The sequence below is a fragment of the Zea mays genome, chromosome 1 (assembly GCF_902167145.1).
Source record: "Zea mays cultivar B73 chromosome 1, Zm-B73-REFERENCE-NAM-5.0, whole genome shotgun sequence".
NCBI classification, from domain to species: Eukaryota; Viridiplantae; Streptophyta; class Magnoliopsida; order Poales; family Poaceae; genus Zea; species Zea mays.
In genome coordinates this window covers 234,495,770-234,513,825 of record NC_050096.1, presented here as the reverse complement: position 1 = coordinate 234,513,825, position 18,056 = coordinate 234,495,770, and the positions used below count along the sequence as shown (strand labels likewise).

Here is an 18,056-nt window from a genome sequence, read left to right as displayed (position 1 = left end):
AAACACTAAAAACATAACTCTCATGGAGGTGGGCGGTTGGACTAGTGCTGCGTTGGGCTGTACCCTTCATGAGAGTTGTTGGATGCCGCCCTAGATTGGCCCTGCATAGAGAACAAATTGCATGTGTTATACCAGATGCATTACCAACATGTAACTACAATTTTGATACTCACGGGAGTATGGAACAAAGCAGGGTCAACTGCAGGGAACAATGGAGGTGGCGGAACGAAACCCTGTGCGGCGCCAAGGCTCTGCATGTACTGGAACATCTCCGCCATCCTTTGATCAGCCGCTCGACAAAGGCAAAGCTCCTGGCACTCGGCAAAGGCCCGGATTCCGGTAGTGCTTGTTGTCACAAGTGATGATGATTAGACTTGGTCAGTCTTCCGTCTACTGCTAGCCAAGGTAAATATTGTGTACAAACTCTTATATATGTGGTATAAAAAATAATGTAAATATGCATATATATTAAGTCTAGCTAGGGTTAATTATTATGAAAATTCCAAAGAGCTGTATGCAAAACACATATATTATATTCTTAGAAAGTGAAAGACCTATATTATATTCTTCAAGAATATAAGACTTGTATATAAAATCTCTGCAGATTTATGATCGAGCTTAAAATTTAAGATTAATATGGGTCTTTGTTGTTGTTTTTTCAAAAACAAACAAATCTGAATTTATATCACACGTGACCTACTTTATACTTCCGTTGTTGCTGATCAGGCGCCAAACACTAAGAGGTATACCGACAGCGGTGCTCTCTACGACGGTGTGGACACTCCGCGGCCTAGGGCCGGACGGTTCGCGATCGTGTGGTAGGAGCGGGTCTTCCTTGCGTCGAGTCAGACGATCCGCGCCGGACGGACCACGTGTGTGCAGGGGCGACGAGGTTCGCCAATAACACCCGGATCTCGCCCCCTGAGAGGGACCTATTAGGGAGGAGAGATCCTAAGGTTGTCTTGGGGTCAGCAAACCACCCAAGACGCCTACAGATGACGTAGAGCCGAAAAGAGGTGAAGATGGAGATCGAGAAGACTATGTTACTACTACTCCTAGGGCATGAAAATAAAGGAATGGAAGTTAGATTGATTTGGTTCGATTGTTGGTGTCTGCAATCGACCGTATGTATATATATATAAGTGGAAGGTTTGGACCCATTCCTAGGCGTTCCCCAGCAGAAACCACGAGTTTAGATGGATAAACACGCACGGAAAAAGGGGCTTAACCGCCTGATCTATGACCTTAGCATGGAAAAGGTAGACGATTCCCCTACTCCCTCGCTGACGGGTGGCCCCTTGTAGTTTGGAGGTTCTTATATCGTGCGATCTCTCTGACCGGTGGATCCCAAGGGCCCAAGGATCTTTTTCCCGACAAGTCATATCCAACGGTTAACAATTAAGTTAATAGTGCATAAAAACTCATCATGACTAGGTGGGTGCGGTGGCCAGCGGCTCATGGTGCGGAGGCGGGAGCTAGGGCAACAGAGGTAGCGAGCGCGGGCAGCCCGCGAGAGGAAGCAGACACCCGCAATTTCTGTATGGATCGTGGATGTCTGTATAGACGATGTATTTGTTAATTGGATTATTGGTGACTTTTAGAATTGTTTGGCATGTCTTGAATTTGTATAATGAGACGCTTGACTTGTATGTTAACGATATGGTCGTCGTGTTAATGTTTCGACACGAACATGGCTATATCATTAATTTGTTGTGCCATGGGCTTGCGAGTGAGTCCGTCAAAACCTATGGAGCGTAACATGGTCTAATATTGCCATATCTACACATGGTCATGCGGTGCATACAATTTGGTTGTCTATAAAAAATGGCATTCATTGCCATCTACCTAGACTTTTTTTATCTGGGTCTTCATTTGTCATGCCATGATGCTTGACATATAGCAGATCAAACTCACAAAGGCGTTAGTATGTATATATTTAGAACTGAAATGAATATGTTTTCACAAGGAAATAAAGCACATCCACCATGCAACAGTTTGTTGTGAAAGGGAAGTTTTATTCGATCGTATAGACCTTTCCACTGTCAAGTAGAGAGTGTAGTTGTAATAGTTGGTAAGACAGAACCGCACGCTGTGGTTTCCAGTTTCTCCGTCGGCGGGCGGCCATCCAACTCGGTGAGTGGCGTGTTCAGGCGTCGGACCACGTGACGTGGACCTCGCCGACATCAGTATGGAGCCCGAGCGCCTTCCAAACAGCGCGGGAGGAATCCACGATGTTGTTGCGGCATCCTCCATGGGAGTCGCACTCGTCCACGACCCGTGCCCTCACGGTACGCCCGCTCTCCGCTGTAATGCGGATAGCCTTGCCACACCTCTTCCCTCCTGCGTACCACCGCGAGGACAGCGCCACGATCAGGTCGTCGTCGCTGTGGAAACGGCCATCACACGATGCTGCACCGCCGCCGTCCTCGCCTCGCTTGAAACCGTTCACCGTCATCACAGCAGGGGTGCCGTCACCGTCGTGATCACCGTGCGCTGGCTTGCCGTGCCGCCGGGCTGCGGCGCAAGAGACCTGAAACAGAGCTAGGATGGCAATGGCTACGGCAATCTTGGTCTTCGCCATTGCTGTTTATTCCTTGGCTCGACAGGGGTGCAGGTGCTCGGCATACACTCTGGCTCTATCTTAGTGTGTATATGTAGCCGTGCTCTCACTTCTCGGATCGTTGTATTCGATATGAGGTTAATGGCCCTATCTGAGACGAGTGCGTTGTATCAGGAACCGATGCTAGCTATCTGTATGTGATGGTGTTTGTGTGAGGCGGCTGTCAGCTCACTGCGATGTTGCCATATCCTCTCGGTAAGTCCTACGGAAGAACAGCTGACGAGCAAGCCTGCGTTTGGAAGCTGAAGCTGGAAAGCCCCGGATGTGTGCTTCATCTTTCCACTGGCTGATCAACCAAGGCAATCGCATACTTCACGTCCAAAACCCATGCAGAAAAAAAGGATACGAGTTCGAAAGTTTGGTTCCCTTGCTGTCACAAGTGGTGATCATTAGACTTGGTCAGTCTTCCGTATACTGCTAGCCAAGGTAACTATTGTGTACAAACTCTTATATATGCGGTATAAAAAAATGTAAATATGCATAAATAGAAAGTCTAGCTAGGGTTAATTATTCTGAAAATTCCAAAGAGTTGTATGCAAAACACCTAAATTAATACAATTTTTAGAAAGTGTAAGACCTATATTCGTCAAGAGTATAAGACCTGTATATAAAATCTCTGCAGATTTATGATCGAGCGTAAAATTTAAGATTAATATTGGTTCTTGTTGTTTTTTAAAAACAAATCTCAATTTACATCACGTGACCTACTTTATACTTATGTTGGCGCTGATCTGGCGTCAATCACTTAGTGTGTACAGGTGGCGGTGCTCTCTACAGCGGCGTGGACGGTTCACGGCCTATGACCGGACAGTCCGCGACCCTACGGTTGGAGCAGGTCTTTCCTGTGTCGAGTCGGACGATCCGCGCCTGGGGCCGGACAGTCCGCGCGTGCGCATGGGCGACGATGTTCGCCAACAGCATTTGGATTTCGCCCCGTGGGAGGGACCCGTCAGGGAGGATAGATCCTAGGGTTGTCTTGGGGTCGATAGGCCACCCAAGGCGCCCCAAGATGACGTAGAACCGAATAGAGGCGAAGATGGAGATCAAGAAAGCTACGTTACTACTACTCCTAGGGCATGAAAATATAGGAATGGAAGTTAGATTGATTTGGTTCGATTGTTGGCGTCTACAATCGACCGTGCCCCTTCATATATATAGGGGGAGGTCTAGACCCGTTCCTAGCGTTTCCCAACATTAACCGCGAGTTTAGATGGATAAACACGCACGGAGAAAGGGCTTAAATGCTTGATCTGATCTTAGCACACAAAAGGTAGACGATTCTCCTACTCCCTCGCTGATGGGTGGCCCATAGTAGTTCGGACGTTCTTATATCATGCGATCTCTCTTACCTGTGGACTCCAAGGGCCCGTGGATCTTTTCCCTAACAAGTCATATCCAACGGTTACCAATTAAATTAATAGTGCATAAAAACTCATCGTGAGTAGGTGGGTGCATGGCCAGCGGCTGATGGTGCGGAGGCGGGAGCTAGGGCAACAGAGGTAGTGAGCGCGAGCACAGCGAGAGGAAGCAAACACCCCAATTTGTGTATGGATCGTGGATGTCTATGTACAGACGATGCATTTGTTAATTAGATTATTGGTGACTTTTAGTAATTTTTGTTCGACATGTCTTGAATTTGTGTAATGAGATGCTTGACTTGTACGTTAACGATATGGTCACCGTGTTAACGTTTTGACATGAACATGGCTATAGCATTAATTTGTTGTGCCATGGGCTTGCGAGTGAGTCCGTCAGAACCTATGGAGCGTGACAGGGTCTAATATTGCCATATCTAAACATTGTCATGCCATGCATACAATTTGGTTGTCTATAAAAATGGAATTCATTGCCATCTACCTAGACTTTTTTATCTGGGTCTTCATTTGTCATGCCATGATGCTTGACATATAACAGATCAAACTCACAAAGGCGTCAGTATGTATATATTTAGAACTGAAATGAATATGTTTTCATAAGGAAATAAAGCACATACACCATGCAACAGTTTGTTGTGAAAAGGAAGTTTTAACAAAGCATCTATCAAACAATACTAAACCTAGCAATAGTACTTAACTATCATATACTCACTATACCAGGGGAATTAACCATCGTATACTAAATTAATAAAGCATCTTAATTAACTTAATTATCCTAGCAATTATACTAAACCCTAAATCGTAAACCAAAAAAGGAAGTTTACCTTGACGTGGTTCCGGGGTGGTTATGGGTGGTCGGTGCCGAGGATAGTGGGCGGGGCTGAGGACGTGTGGCCGGTGGCGGGGGCGACTGCTGAGTGTGCGCGGGGCGCGAGCGAGGCTAGGGAGAAGCACGCGGCGGCGTGAGCCGTAGGCTATGCCGGCGAGCGGTGATGCGGTGGGTGTGGGGGTGGTGAGCGAGCAAGCGAGCGAGAGAGAGAAATAAGAAACACCAGGGTTATGGAAAACCTCTTTGCAGAGTGCCCGCGATCCAGCACTCGGTATAGATTTTTTAATTTAAAAATATACTTTGCCGAGTGTTTTGGATCTGACACTCGACAAAGTGTTTTTTGCCGAGTGCCCATTGGCAAGCACTCGACAAAGATTGTTTTAATTTTTTTTTAAATTCTTTGCCGAGTGTCCCCCGACACACACACGGCAAAGAATACAACTTTCTCGGAACATTCTCAAATATTGTTGAAGAAAAAAATGAAAATATACTTTGCCGAGTGTCTGCCGGGGGACACTCGGCGAAGATTGTTTTATGTCGAGTGTCAACGTCTGCCGCTTGATAAAGTTAACGGTCGTCAGCTATAGATGGCTGCTGACGGCCCTTTGCGGAGCGTCGCGTTATGCCAAGAGTTTGACACATAGAAAGGGGACTTTGCCGAGTGTCCATCTATGTCGAGTGTCTCACTCTCAGTAAACGTGGTCATTGCCAAGAGTCTTATTTCGCCGAGCACTCGACAATGAGTCGAATTCTGGTAGCGGTGCTAGCTGAGGACCCAAGGTAAAGTTTAATTATTTTTCTCTCAATCGTACAAGGGTTTAGCCTACTGCTACTCGAGTATAGATGGCAACGCATAAAATATCCACGCATACTGACATCATGTGTTCGTATTCACCAGCAATATACATTTCCCATGTTCTACAAATCATTGCAAAATTATTTATCCAAAGTTTAAAATCTTAGAAAAAGAAATATATATATATATTGTATTTATATATTACACCTGGGTGCAATCAATATAGAGAATGCACTCAGGCCGAACCTACGCACCAGGAGCACCTGATCCGAGCCAACCGCCCCACCCAGGCCGAACCGACGCTTCGTCTTCGTCCCTCCCGCACGCTTCCGACACTTTACGTCAACAACCTGTAGCATGAATTTGACAACCTACGATTATTGTTTTGTTTAACAGATTTTTGGACATAGTTATATAGAAGTTGCAATCACACCAGACCAGCAGTTGCAATTACACCAGACAGCAGTTGCAATCATTGTTTGTTTAACAGAGTTTTGGACATAGTTATATAGAAGTTGCAATCACACCAGACCAGCTGCAATTACACCAGACAACAGTTGCAATCATTATTTGTTTAACAGATTTTTGGACATAGTTATATAAGTTGCAATCACACGAGACCAGCAGTTGCAATTACATCAGACCAGCAGTTGCAATCATATTTTTTTAACAAAATTTACCAGAGTTATTCAGTACTTGCAATCACATCAGAGCAACTCAGCAGTTGCATCCACACCACACCAGCATATGCAATCATTTTGTTTACATTTTTTAACAGATATTTAGGTAGAATTATACAGCAGTTGCAATCACACCTAATGCGGGGTTGCAATCACACCACACCAGCAGTTGCAATCACACCACACCATGGATCTAGGGTTAGAGGATCGGAGGAAGGAGTCGGCGGGTCAGGGAGGCGCGACGGTGGGGGACAGGGAGGCGCGCTGACAGAGAGGCGCGCGGCGGCGCGGGGACAGGGAGGCGCTCGGCGGCGGCGGGGGAGAGGGTGGCGCGGGGACAGGGAGGTGCGCGTACAGGAGGGCCAAGGGCGTGCTCTTATGGGGAGGCGTGCTCGGGGTGTTAGGTGCTCTGGTCGGACAGGGAGTATTGGGGTTTGTGCATCCACAAACTAAAATACACATGGGTGCATTTTAGTGCCGGTATATATATAATGGAAGCCCTGGCCTTCCATTAGTACCAGGAAGCCCCAGCCAGGTATAGCCACGTCCCGTACCAGCGTGTGTTCCATCGGGCACGGGTTCTTACTCGGATAGATTTTACCGTAAAACATGAACTAAAACAGCGTAAATGATTACGAATTTTAGCGTCAATCGTAGATCTGTTTCGAAACGGCGAATGCGGGCCGAAAATTACGGCGTAAAAATCTCACGCGTCCCATCGTGATCGGGTTCTGACTCGGACAGATTTTAGCGTAAAACATGAACCAAAACAGCGTAAATAATTACGAATTTTAGCGTAAATCATAGATCTGTTTCGAAACGGCGAATGCGGCCCAAAAATTACGGCGTAAAAATCTCGCGCGTCCCATCATGATCGGGTTCTGACTCGGACAGATTTTAGCATAAAACATGAACCAAAACAACGTAAATGATTACGAATTTTAGCGTAAATCGTATATCTATTTCAAAACGGCAAATGAGGCCCCGAACTTACGGCGTGAAAATCTCGCGCGTCGTACACGGGTTCTGACTCTGGTAGATTTCAGCGTAAAACGTGAACCAAAATAGCATAAATCATCGATCTATTTCGTAACAATGAATGGGGCCTAAATTACTACGTGAAAATCGCACGCGTACGATCATGCGCAAGTTCTGGCTCGGGCGGATTTAAACTTAAAACATGAACCAAAATAGCACATCGTAAATGGGTATGAATTTTAGCGTAAATCGTCGATCTATTTCATAATGGCAAATGCCACGCATGAGGTTGCCGCAAAACACATCAATAAATGTCGTAAATTGGCGTAAAACCTATCAATAGATGTCATAAATTGGTGAAAAAGGCACCACGTGATTTGAGGTAATTATAGCATAAAATGCAAGCTAACTATCTACAGAACAAATGTTTCAGATTTTACAATAAGATACAAGAGATAATTATTCTTGTACTAAACAATGAGAAGGACATCTTCTTTTGGCAAGGCTTTCATAAAAGAGTACGTAGTCATCATCAATGTTACCACTGAACTTCTACGGTGAACTCATATGTTCAGTGCTTCGAATTAATGCAATAAAAAATAGAATTAATAAGGCGTATTTGAGGTGGTATATGTATGAGTACATGATGAACTGCACATTCCAAATACCCAGCTGACTTCAAGAAGAGATCAACAGTGGCTTCCCTACTCCCTGCATGCAACCACAGGTTTTATGTTGTCATGAGTCGTCACAGTGCACCAGCTGTAAAATATTTAGATCCAAGCATGTCATAGATCTGCAACAAAGATATAAAGGAGTCAATCATCATTAACATAACTGAAACAGAGATAAAAGGAGTCGATCATTAATAACATAACTGAACCAAAACCAAATAAATCTGATCATTTGTATTTCATTCACAAAATTCTAGGTCATCACCTTCACTAGACATGAAAAGGAGCTTCCAGGTATATGATGATCGCCTCCATTCATCTCTGGAATGGTTCCTGCCACTTCAGTTGAACTGGAAGAGACATGAACATCACCTTCCTTCTGCAAAGAGAATAGAGATTAAATCAGATTAATAGCCACTTCGTATAATTCAACATTAGAAGAAAAATAAGCAGATATGCATAACTAAATCAGATTATCAACTGTCCTATTTTGTTATGATATCTGACTATATTCGGAGCAATTACAAGACATCATATTCAGGGTTATTGCTAGATGAAGCTCCCAAATTAAAAAAAACAAGCAAGAAACTGATACATATACATTTATGAAATTCTGGTGTACGCACATCAACATATAAGAAATTATGAATATATGCTTCGTGAGACAAACATGATCATTTAGTATTTACCGTTAATAATGTGACTGAAATCAAATAAATGTCAACTCTTACCGGCTTATTGCTGAATGAAGAATTGCCATGGCCATTTTCTGAAACCTGTCAAAAGATAGAAATACAGCAAATGTCAACATTTCAACAGTGAGTATTAGGAATAGCAGCTGCATTTAATTTACAAGAAACATGTGAAAACATACATCCATGGCATCGTCATCTCCATCTCTCTTCCTTTTCTCTTAATTCAGGTGCCAAACAGTTCGACATCCTGCAGACATCAGGTCCTGGTGAAGACTCCAGTGTCCAAGAATTTTGTCCAGGTGCCTGCAATAAACCAGTTACAAATCCTTGTGAATTCTCATTTCCATCTGCTGGTCTGTTAATTGATAAAAAACTTAGGGTTACGGAATGGAGAACAAATGCCATGGAAGCAGTAACATACAGGCACACAGTGGAAGAGATGGCGCTCCCAAATATGTGAATCACAAGGATGCGGCATTGAGTACGGTGAGAAGTCAGTGTACTTGTTTGTCCTCCAAGTTGACCCACCATACACATGATACAGTGCAAAAGCTTAGCAGGCACTAGTGGAAGTTTCCACAATAGCTTATGAGCCTTAGTCCAGTACCTTGAAAGCACCAATGTAGTACTCATTCCCAAGCATATCCTGAACCATTCCCCGATACCGGACCAGGGTGTCTGGTTTGATCAATCCAAGATTTGACGAATCCAACACCTGAACCTGGAATTGATTTTGCTTTGGCATTAGAAGCCTCACTTACAAAAAACGATAAGAAAATGTGTACACCAGAAGGGAGACCCTTTACTCCTCCCCAAGTCCCCAGAATACGAAAACCCTAACACATGTTCTTGTTTGTGCAGATTATTGATGCATCCAAATTAAATGGGACACGATTTCTGCAACTACTAGTCAATTTATATCTTGAATCGCCACCCCCAATGGCCAGATCCATAGGCAAATCAGTGTCAAGTACCGGGGAAAACAGAAAGGACAAGGATTGATCCTTCACCTTGCCAAGATCGTCTTGCTCGAGGAGGAAGGAGCGGAAGAGGTCGCCGGCACCCCAGTCTTTGCCACGGAACACCGCCACAGGGTCGGCTCCTCCAGACTCCACCGCAGCGGCAGCGGTCGTCCTCTCGAAGGTGGCGCGAACCGCGCCCAATGGGTTCCCGACGAGATCGTACTGCAGCCCCACCGTCTCTCTCTCTCTTCTGGATCTGGGCAGGGTCGTGCAACCGCTGCCACTGAAACCCTAGTTATCTCGCACACAACAGCCGTAGGGGAAGGTTGGATATAGTAGACGATTTTATATGATAATGTTAGGACGAAATAAGCATAAACTTATTTACAAAAAAGCGTAAAAGGTTTACTGACAATATTGGGTGACGAATGAGCGGTCAGGGCTTTCTCCAACTAAAGAGAGCCCAGGGCTCCTAATACATAAACTATGTATATATATGTTTTATCCTGTAATTAACAAACCCCCAGGCTGTTTGCTTCAAATTAAACCCAGCTATTCAGACTACTGCAGATGCAATCCATATAGACAAAATACTATAGAAGCAGTAGAAGCCGGTACAAATTAAAGTCAAGCAAACATGATGTCCTTTCTGGGATTATAAAAGGATGAGGAGGCGTCCCTCAAGATAGGGGACCAACGAACTGGACTTGGAGTATTATCTTTTCGAAGAGCTCGGACCAACATAAATCTTATGTCTCCTATATTTTACCTTCATATTACTGGTCACGCGTATACTCCTTATAAATTCATCAAGAACTATCCATAATTCCTCAAAGTTGTAAAATGAATAAAAATCCATATCTAATTCATTTTAGATCCAAATTTAAAACTGTGTGGACATTAGCTATGGCAGATAGGATCAGAAGAAGGCTCTTTGGCCCCCATTTTGCTTGACTAGGCCTTGACTAGGATGCCCTAGAGAGCCTACATGTGAGGACTGTGGTGGAGAGATATTACGAGAGATTGCCACCAGATATTCTATCGTAGTCTAATACACACGAGAGATCATTTGTAAACATCTCGTAGTCAATCCTACCACACCTCCCTGAAAGAGGTGAAAGGTCTTGCAAACCATGACAAAATGGGTGGCCCCTAGTAGTTCGGAGGTTCTTATCTCGTGCGATCTCTTTGACCGGTGGACCCCAAGGGCCCTTGATCTTTTCCCTGACAAATCATATTCAACATTTACCAATTAAGTTAATAGTGCATAAAAACTCATCGTGACTAGGTGGGTGCGTGGACAGCGGCGGATGGTGCGTAGGCGGGAGCTAGGCAACAGACGTAGCGAGCGCGAGCACAGGGAGAGGAAGCAGACAAACCAATTTGTGTATGGATCGTGGATGTCTATGTATAGACGATGCATTTGCTAATTGGATTATTGGTGACTTTTAGTAGTTATTGTTTGGCATGTCTTGAACACGTTAATGTTCGACCTGAACATGGCTATAACATTAATTTGTTGAGATGTGGGTTTGCCAGTGAGCCCGCAGAATCTATGGAGCGTGACAGGGTCTAATATTTCCATATCTAAACATGGTCATGTCGTGCATACAATTTGGTTGTCTATAAAAAATGGAGTTCATTGCCATCTATCTAGACTTATTTATCTGGGTGGAAATAAAGCACATATACCAAGCAACAATTTGTTGTGGAAGGGAAGTTTTATTCGATCGTATCGACCTTTCCACTATCAAGTACGTGGAGAGTGTAGTGATAACAATTGGTAGGACAGAACCGCGCGCCGTGGTTCCCAATTTCTCCGTGGTCGGGCGGCCATCCAACTCGGTGTGTAGCGTGTTCAGGCGTCGTACCACGTGACGTGGACCTCGCCGACATCCGTATCGAGCCTGAGCGCCTTCCAAACGGCTCGGGAGGAATCCACGATGTTGTTGCGGCATCCTCCATGGGAGTCGCACTCGTCCACGACCCGTGCCCTCACGGTTCCGCCCGCTCTCCGCTGTGATGCGGATAGCCTCACCGCACCTCTTCCCTCCCGCGTACCACCGCGAGGACAGCGCCACGATCAGCTTGTCATCGCTGTGGAAACTGCCATCACACGATGCTGCGCCGCCGCCATCCTCACCTCGCTCGAAACCGTTTACCGTCATCACAGCAGGGGTGCCGTTGCCGTCGTGGTCGCCATGAGCTGGTTTGCCGTGCCGCCGGGCTGCGGCGCATGACACCTGAAGCAGAGCTAGCAGGATGGCGATGGCTACCGCAATCTTAGTGTTCGCCATTGCTGTTTATTAATTCGTAAGCTAGCTCGACCGAGGTGCTTGGGATACATTGGCTCTTAGGGTATATATGTAGGCGTGCTCTCACTTCTCGGATCGTTGAGTTCGATACGAGGTTAATGGCCCTATCCGATCGACACAAGTGGGTTGTATCAGGCTGTCAGGTCACTTCGATGTTGCCATATCATCTCGGTAAGTCCTGCGCAAGAACACAGCTGATGAGCAAGCTGCTGTGTTTGGAAGCTGAAGCTGGAAAGCCCCAGATGATTCGGTGGACGTGTGCTTCATCTGTTCATCATTCCACTGGCTGATCAACCTAGGCAATCGCATACTTAACGTCCAAAACCCATGCAGAAAAGGATGCGAGCTCGATACTTTGGTTCCCTATAAAAATAGCTAACGTGCCTTGCTGTCACAAGTGGTGATGATTAGACTTGGTCAGTCTTCAGTCGGATCAGCGGATAAAATAATTTTTCTCTCTCAACGGATAAAAATATTCCAAACTCGAGTATAGAGGGCAACGGATAAAATATCAACGCATACTGGCATCTTGTGTTCGCATTCACCAATCACCAGCAATATACATTAGCATTGTTCTACAAATTATTGCAAAAATATTTATTCAAAGTTTAAAATCTTATTAGTTTCGTGCAACTACAGTAGAATGTCACTTACTAATCATAAATGTAAGTTACATCACATGCACATTGGAAAACTACTGTAGGCCACTTAAGTCAGATCATCATACTAGGAAAAACAAATATAACTTTCTCATAGGTGATAAGCCACTTAATGCATGTTTGGTTCGTTACCTCAATTGCCACACTTTGCCTAACTTTTCTGTCTAAGGTTAGTTATTCAATTCGAATGGTTAACCTTAGGCAAAATGTGACACATTTAGCAACAAACCAAACATGCCCTAAGGTCTCTAGGATCTAGAGAGCCAATATACCTTATACCATAATTATTCAAGATTTTATTCTTACAATTTACAAGGTATAAAATTCACAATGCTAGAACTTTCCAGAATAGAATTCAAAGATAGTTTTGAGGATTAATCTACTATTTGATTCAAAGAAACTAAAACTTGACAAAACAACAATTTAACTACATATTTAGTATTGTCTACAAACTCTTATATATGTCGTATATAACAAATAATGTAAATATGCATAAATAGAAAGTCTAGCTAGTGTTAATTATTCTGAAAATTCCAAAGAGTTGTATGCAAAACACCTAAAATTATACAATTTTTAGAAAGTGTAAGACCTATTCTTTAAGAATATAAGACTTGTATATAAAATCTGCATATTTATGATCTAGCGTAGAATTTAAGATTATTATGGGGGTCTTCGTTGTTTTTTTGTTTTAGAAAAAAATCTCAATTTATATCACGTGACCTATTTTATGCTTGTAATGATTTTGAATCCATTCTATAGCCCTGATTTGTTAATACTTTCTATAGCCCGATTCGGTTGGATCTTGGATACCTTACACTACCGTAGACATATTTTTTTTGCCGAGTGCTAAGATGTTTGCCGAATGCTAAACCTCGAATACTCAGTAAAGATAAACTTTGTCGAGTGTCTTGCTCGATAAATAACAACACACGCCAAAAAAATTCTTTGCCAAGTGTCCAACTCTCAGCATAAAAATGCAGTTGGTAATGGATTCTTTGCTGAGTTTCCAACTCTTAGCAAAATAAGGCACTCAACAAAGCGTCGTCAGCAGCCGAAGGTAGCTGCTGGCCATTAACTATATCGAGTGCCCAAGAAAAACACTTGGCAAAAAATATTGTTTACTGAGTGTCATATGCAGACACTTGGCAATGAATGCTTTTGTCATATGCAGACACTTGGCAATAAAGTGTTTGCAATATCTATTAGATTTAGTACATTTAATTGAATTTCTTTAGATAATTCAAATTTAAACTACAAGTCACTCGAATAATGGAAAACAATAAATGCAAAATTGATATTCATGTTATTGAGGACAAGCCGCGGCCTTATTCAAGAACATACCAGAAAATTCGAACATCGTGTTCACGAAACATGAACGCGAACTTGCAATCCAGTTGTTTTAAAATTGTGTAAACCACAAACAAAGTCAGAAAATCATGAAACTTCTTGAGATGTCATGATATCATATGTGGTGTGTGATAAAAAATTAACATAGTTTCAACAAAGGCACTGCGCATGGGGGGCCACAGGAGCTTTCTTTGCAAGTGCCTCAGAGCCAGCACTTGTCAAGAAAGCCGCTTTGCTAAGTGCCTAGCCAAACACTCGGCAAAGTCTCCATCACTGGCCACCGTCACGACAACTTTACATTGTCGAGTACCAGCTGACACTCGACAATCTCATCATTCAACTTAACAATTGTTGAAGCATGATCGCTGCAATCATTTATGTCAAAATCCTTACACCTAGTGCAAATTGAAACATGCTAAAAGATGAACTAGCAACATTGAACTTTTCTATCCTAACATTCAAATCATCATTATCATTCTTAAGGCTAGAGATAGATGAATGGCACGAAGATAATTCAGTGGATAACAATTCATTCTTCTTTAATTCTAAAGCAAGCGATTTATCTACATCTACAATCTTATAATGCTCCTAAAAAAGTAAATCCTCTTGCTTTTCAATTAATCTATTGTTTTCATTCAAAGCATCAATTAATTCATTGATTTTAGCAATTTTGGTTCTATCTAATCTCTTAAACAAATCACTATAATCTACATCATCCTTATTATTAGATTCCTCATTGCTAGAAGAAGTATACTTACGTGTGTCTTGAGTAAATACCTTCGTCTCCTTAGCCATGCGACATGTGTGATGCTTGCTGGGGAACAGAGTTGATTTGTCGAAGGCGGAGGTGGTGAGTCCCACGTCGTGAGAGTCAGATAAAGAGCAGTACGAGTCCCATTTCTTGTTGATATGCGTCTCACCCTTCTTCTTGTAGAACTTCTTCTTCTCCTTTCCCTTGGCGTTCTTGTTTTGATCCTGGTCATCATTATCAGGACTATTTGCTGTGAAATGACCAGTCTTACCCCATTTGAAGCAGACACGCTTCCCCTTGATTTTTGTTTGTCGAAGAAGTCCTTGCGCTCCTTGAGTGCGGTCTTGAAGCGCTTGATCAAAAGTGTAATCTCTTCTTCATTAAGGTTGGCCGCCTCAACTTACGCCACCTTGCTTGGGAGCGCCTCCTTGTTGTTCGTTGCTTTAAGGGCAACGATTTGTGATTTGTTGCACTGGGGGATCCCGTTTACGGTGTTGTCGATGTACCTTGCCTCCTTGGCCATTGTTCGTTGACTCACGGACTTGCCAATGACCTCCTTGGGCATCATTTGGTGGTACCTAGGGTTCTCACAAATAGAGTTTAGAAGGTTTGGATCTAAAACAGCGAATGACCTTAGCATCAGTCGGACAACGTCGTGATCGGTCCATCTCGACCTCTCGTAGTTTTGCACTTGATTTACCAAAGATTTGAGCCTGTTGTATATCTCTTGTGGCTCCTCTCCTCTCTTTATAGTGAACCTCCCCATTTCTCCTTCAATTAGCTCCATCTTAGTGATCATGGTCATATCATTTCCTACATGAGCGATCTTCAATGTATCCCAAATTTCTTTGGTGTTGTCCAAACCAAGACAGTAGTAGCTTGGACATTTTTGTGAATTGATTCTTGAGCATCAATAGCATTATAATGATCATCATTGCTATCTAGCAATTGCATTCCATTTTCTAGGACATCCGAAATGCTAGGGTGGAGAAACAAAAGGTGACTACACATTTTATGACTCTGCCATGAATAGTAATCCGCATCATACTGAGGAGTCTTGCCAAGGGGAATAGAAAGCAAATGGGCTTTTGAGTTATAAGGAATGCGTGAATAATTAAGAGACGTTTTGCGTAGTTTTGTTTAAACATCTTTTTCTTGGAGGAGGAGGATGACTCAGCCTTTTGCGAAGAGGAAGAAGTGTCGCTCTCATAGTAGATGATCTTCTTGATGAGCCTCTTCTTTTCCCCTCCTTGTGTGCTCCCAAGTCGACCATCTTGTCTCCCTTAGGCTCGTTGTCGAGGGGAATCTTCTCCTTCTCATTGGACACCTTCCCCTAGCCTTTAGAGTCCATCTCTTTGGGCAGTTCGACCCAATGAAAGAGACCGACTCCGATACCAATTGAGAGCACCTGAGGGGGTGAATAGGTGATCCTACAAAAATCAAAACTAAAACACAAACTTGGTCTAGAATATTATATTGTAGTTAGTGCAATTTAAACCAAGCTTGATAGAGAAGAAGAGAGAAAAGTTCCATTCACTTGATTGCTCTTACAAGATGTAAATTAAACTAAGAGCAATATCACAAGTGAATAGAGAGAACTTAGGAAGAGGGAAAATCGCAAGAAAAAAATGACACAAGACATGTGATTTTTGCCGTGGTTCGGTCAAGCCTAGAATGCTTGCCTACTCCACGATGTCCCAATGGACAAGGGTTGCACTCAACCCCTCTCATGTGATCCAAAGATCAAACTTAAGTGCCACGGTCTTCCTTATCGATATCAATCCCTTTCACAAGGAATCTACACAGTTGGAGTCTCTTGCAATCTTACACAAAAACAGAGTTACAACATGAATAACACAAGGGAGATGTAGAACATACACACGAGTAGCAACACAACGCTAGAAATGAGATCACAAAAGTGCAACAACAAGAATCACAATAACAGCTTCGAAACAGCGCTTAAATTTCAGTAGAATCACAATATCACGTTGCGATAGAGTGTCAGAGAGTTGAGTAACTCTTGGAGTACTTGGATGCTGAAGGAGGTCACAATGAGGGTCCTTTTATAGCCCTAAATGAGCCCATAGCGTTGCTCCTTCCTTGCAAAAACATGCTAAAAGCTGACTATCAGCGGGCGCACCGGACCGGTCCAGTGCACCATCGGATCGGGTCCACATGCCCCAGTCCGAGATCATATTGGATGCCTGCCTGATCTGATGGGCACTAGACAGGTCTGTTGCATCTGTGGACCGGGTGCCACATTAGCTAGTCGTTGGCCAGCGCACCCCGTTGGAGAGTAGCCGTTGGAGGCGGTTCGGTGCTACACTGGACCATGAACAGTGATGGACATGTGAATTATAAAATCAGATCCCCAAGGCTTCATTGTTCATCCATACGGGTGGTCTGGTGCATCAGGTCGACCAGTGCCTAGGTCTTGGCCCTAACAGACCTAGTTAGCTGCACCATCGGACCGGTCCAGTGAGGCCTAGACCCGCACAACTTAGGCTCTGTTGAGCCTAAGTTCTCCAATCTTTTTCAGCTATTCTTGGGAGATTCCCTACGACTTAGACAAACATAGATAGCACATAATCCAATTGACTAAGTGTGGAAAACTCACCTCTTTGCCATAGTTTCCTTTGAATTTGCAATATGTCCAAAAATAAGTCCAAAATGCCCTTTTTGCTACACAAAGAGTTAGAGGCCAAAATCAAGTGCTAGAAACATTGTATTAGGCATAAGTAACTTATACAAACATTCAAACCTCATGTTCTTATTGTTTTACCACAAGTTGCACTTTTAGCCTCCAATTTTGCTCATTAGGACTTAAGTTCATCAATTTGCCTCCAAGGGGACCTATGCTCATACTCATATCAAAGTAGTTAGTCCAATGTGGTGTGTTGTACACCTAATTACCAAAACATGTAGAAATGACTATCTAGCACATTTACCTTTCAGTAGGAATGATATGCTAGCTCTTGAGTGACTTAGTAAAGACAAGAGGTTGGTTAGGGGGTGTTGGGGGCCTTCAGCTTCCGAAGGTCCTCAAAAAACATGATTTAACTATGTTTCTGGAGTATGATACATGAACAGGTACCTTCGGACTTAGGTCAAAACCACAGTGTGAAGAAGCACAAAGAATACAAAGGATGGCGCAGAGCTGAAGCTGTGCGCAGGAGAGCTTCAACGTGATAGCAGAAAAGGAAACCGACTTAAAGGGGAAAAGGCTATTTAAACCTCGGTGGATTACTATAGAGTTATCAGCAAATGTAAAGGGCATGAGTGTAATTTTACATGGGCTGCATCCCGTGCCTATAAATAGATGAACAGTGCTCCCGTACTGTTCACTCTGACTTGGCATTTGCTTTTGCGTCACG

The 18,056-nt window shown here is 43.5% G+C and overlaps 2 protein-coding genes across 2 annotated transcripts; both read right to left on the bottom strand.

Annotated features, from left to right (window-relative positions):
• Window positions 1–2,146: 2,146 nt before the first annotated feature.
• Window positions 2,147–3,116, bottom strand: LOC118476134 (putative ripening-related protein 6). The gene has a single exon (XM_035964265.1). It carries the CDS (start codon window positions 2,579–2,581, stop codon window positions 2,147–2,149), a length of 435 nt encoding a protein of 144 aa, XP_035820158.1. The 5' UTR covers window positions 2,582–3,116.
• Window positions 3,117–9,243: 6,127 nt separating this feature from the next.
• LOC103641558 (uncharacterized) lies at window positions 9,244–12,211 on the bottom strand. Its single transcript, XM_008664904.3, has 4 exons — window positions 11,303–12,211; window positions 10,628–10,834; window positions 9,659–9,866; window positions 9,244–9,369 (listed from the first exon to the last, which is right to left on the bottom strand). Exons 1-4 carry the CDS (start codon window positions 11,905–11,907, stop codon window positions 9,244–9,246), a joined length of 1,146 nt encoding a protein of 381 aa, XP_008663126.3. The 5' UTR covers window positions 11,908–12,211.
• Between the last annotated feature and the right edge of the window lie 5,845 nt (window positions 12,212–18,056).

Excerpts from the sequence above, each read along its gene's own strand:
- LOC118476134 (XM_035964265.1), bottom strand. The coding sequence starts at position 2,581 with ATGGCGAAGACCAAGATTGCCGTAGCCATTGCCATCCTAGCTCTGTTT.
- LOC103641558 (XM_008664904.3), bottom strand. The coding sequence starts at position 11,907 with ATGGCGAACACTAAGATTGCGGTAGCCATCGCCATCCTGCTAGCTCTG. Across the intron at positions 10,835-11,302 it reads CCACAACAAATTGTTGCTTG|GGAAAAGATCAAGGGCCCTT; the intron begins GTATATGTGCTT and ends ATGATTTGTCAG. Across the intron at positions 9,370-9,658 it reads AGCAAGACGATCTTGGCAAG|GTTCAGGTGTTGGATTCGTC; the intron begins GTGAAGGATCAA and ends AATCAATTCCAG.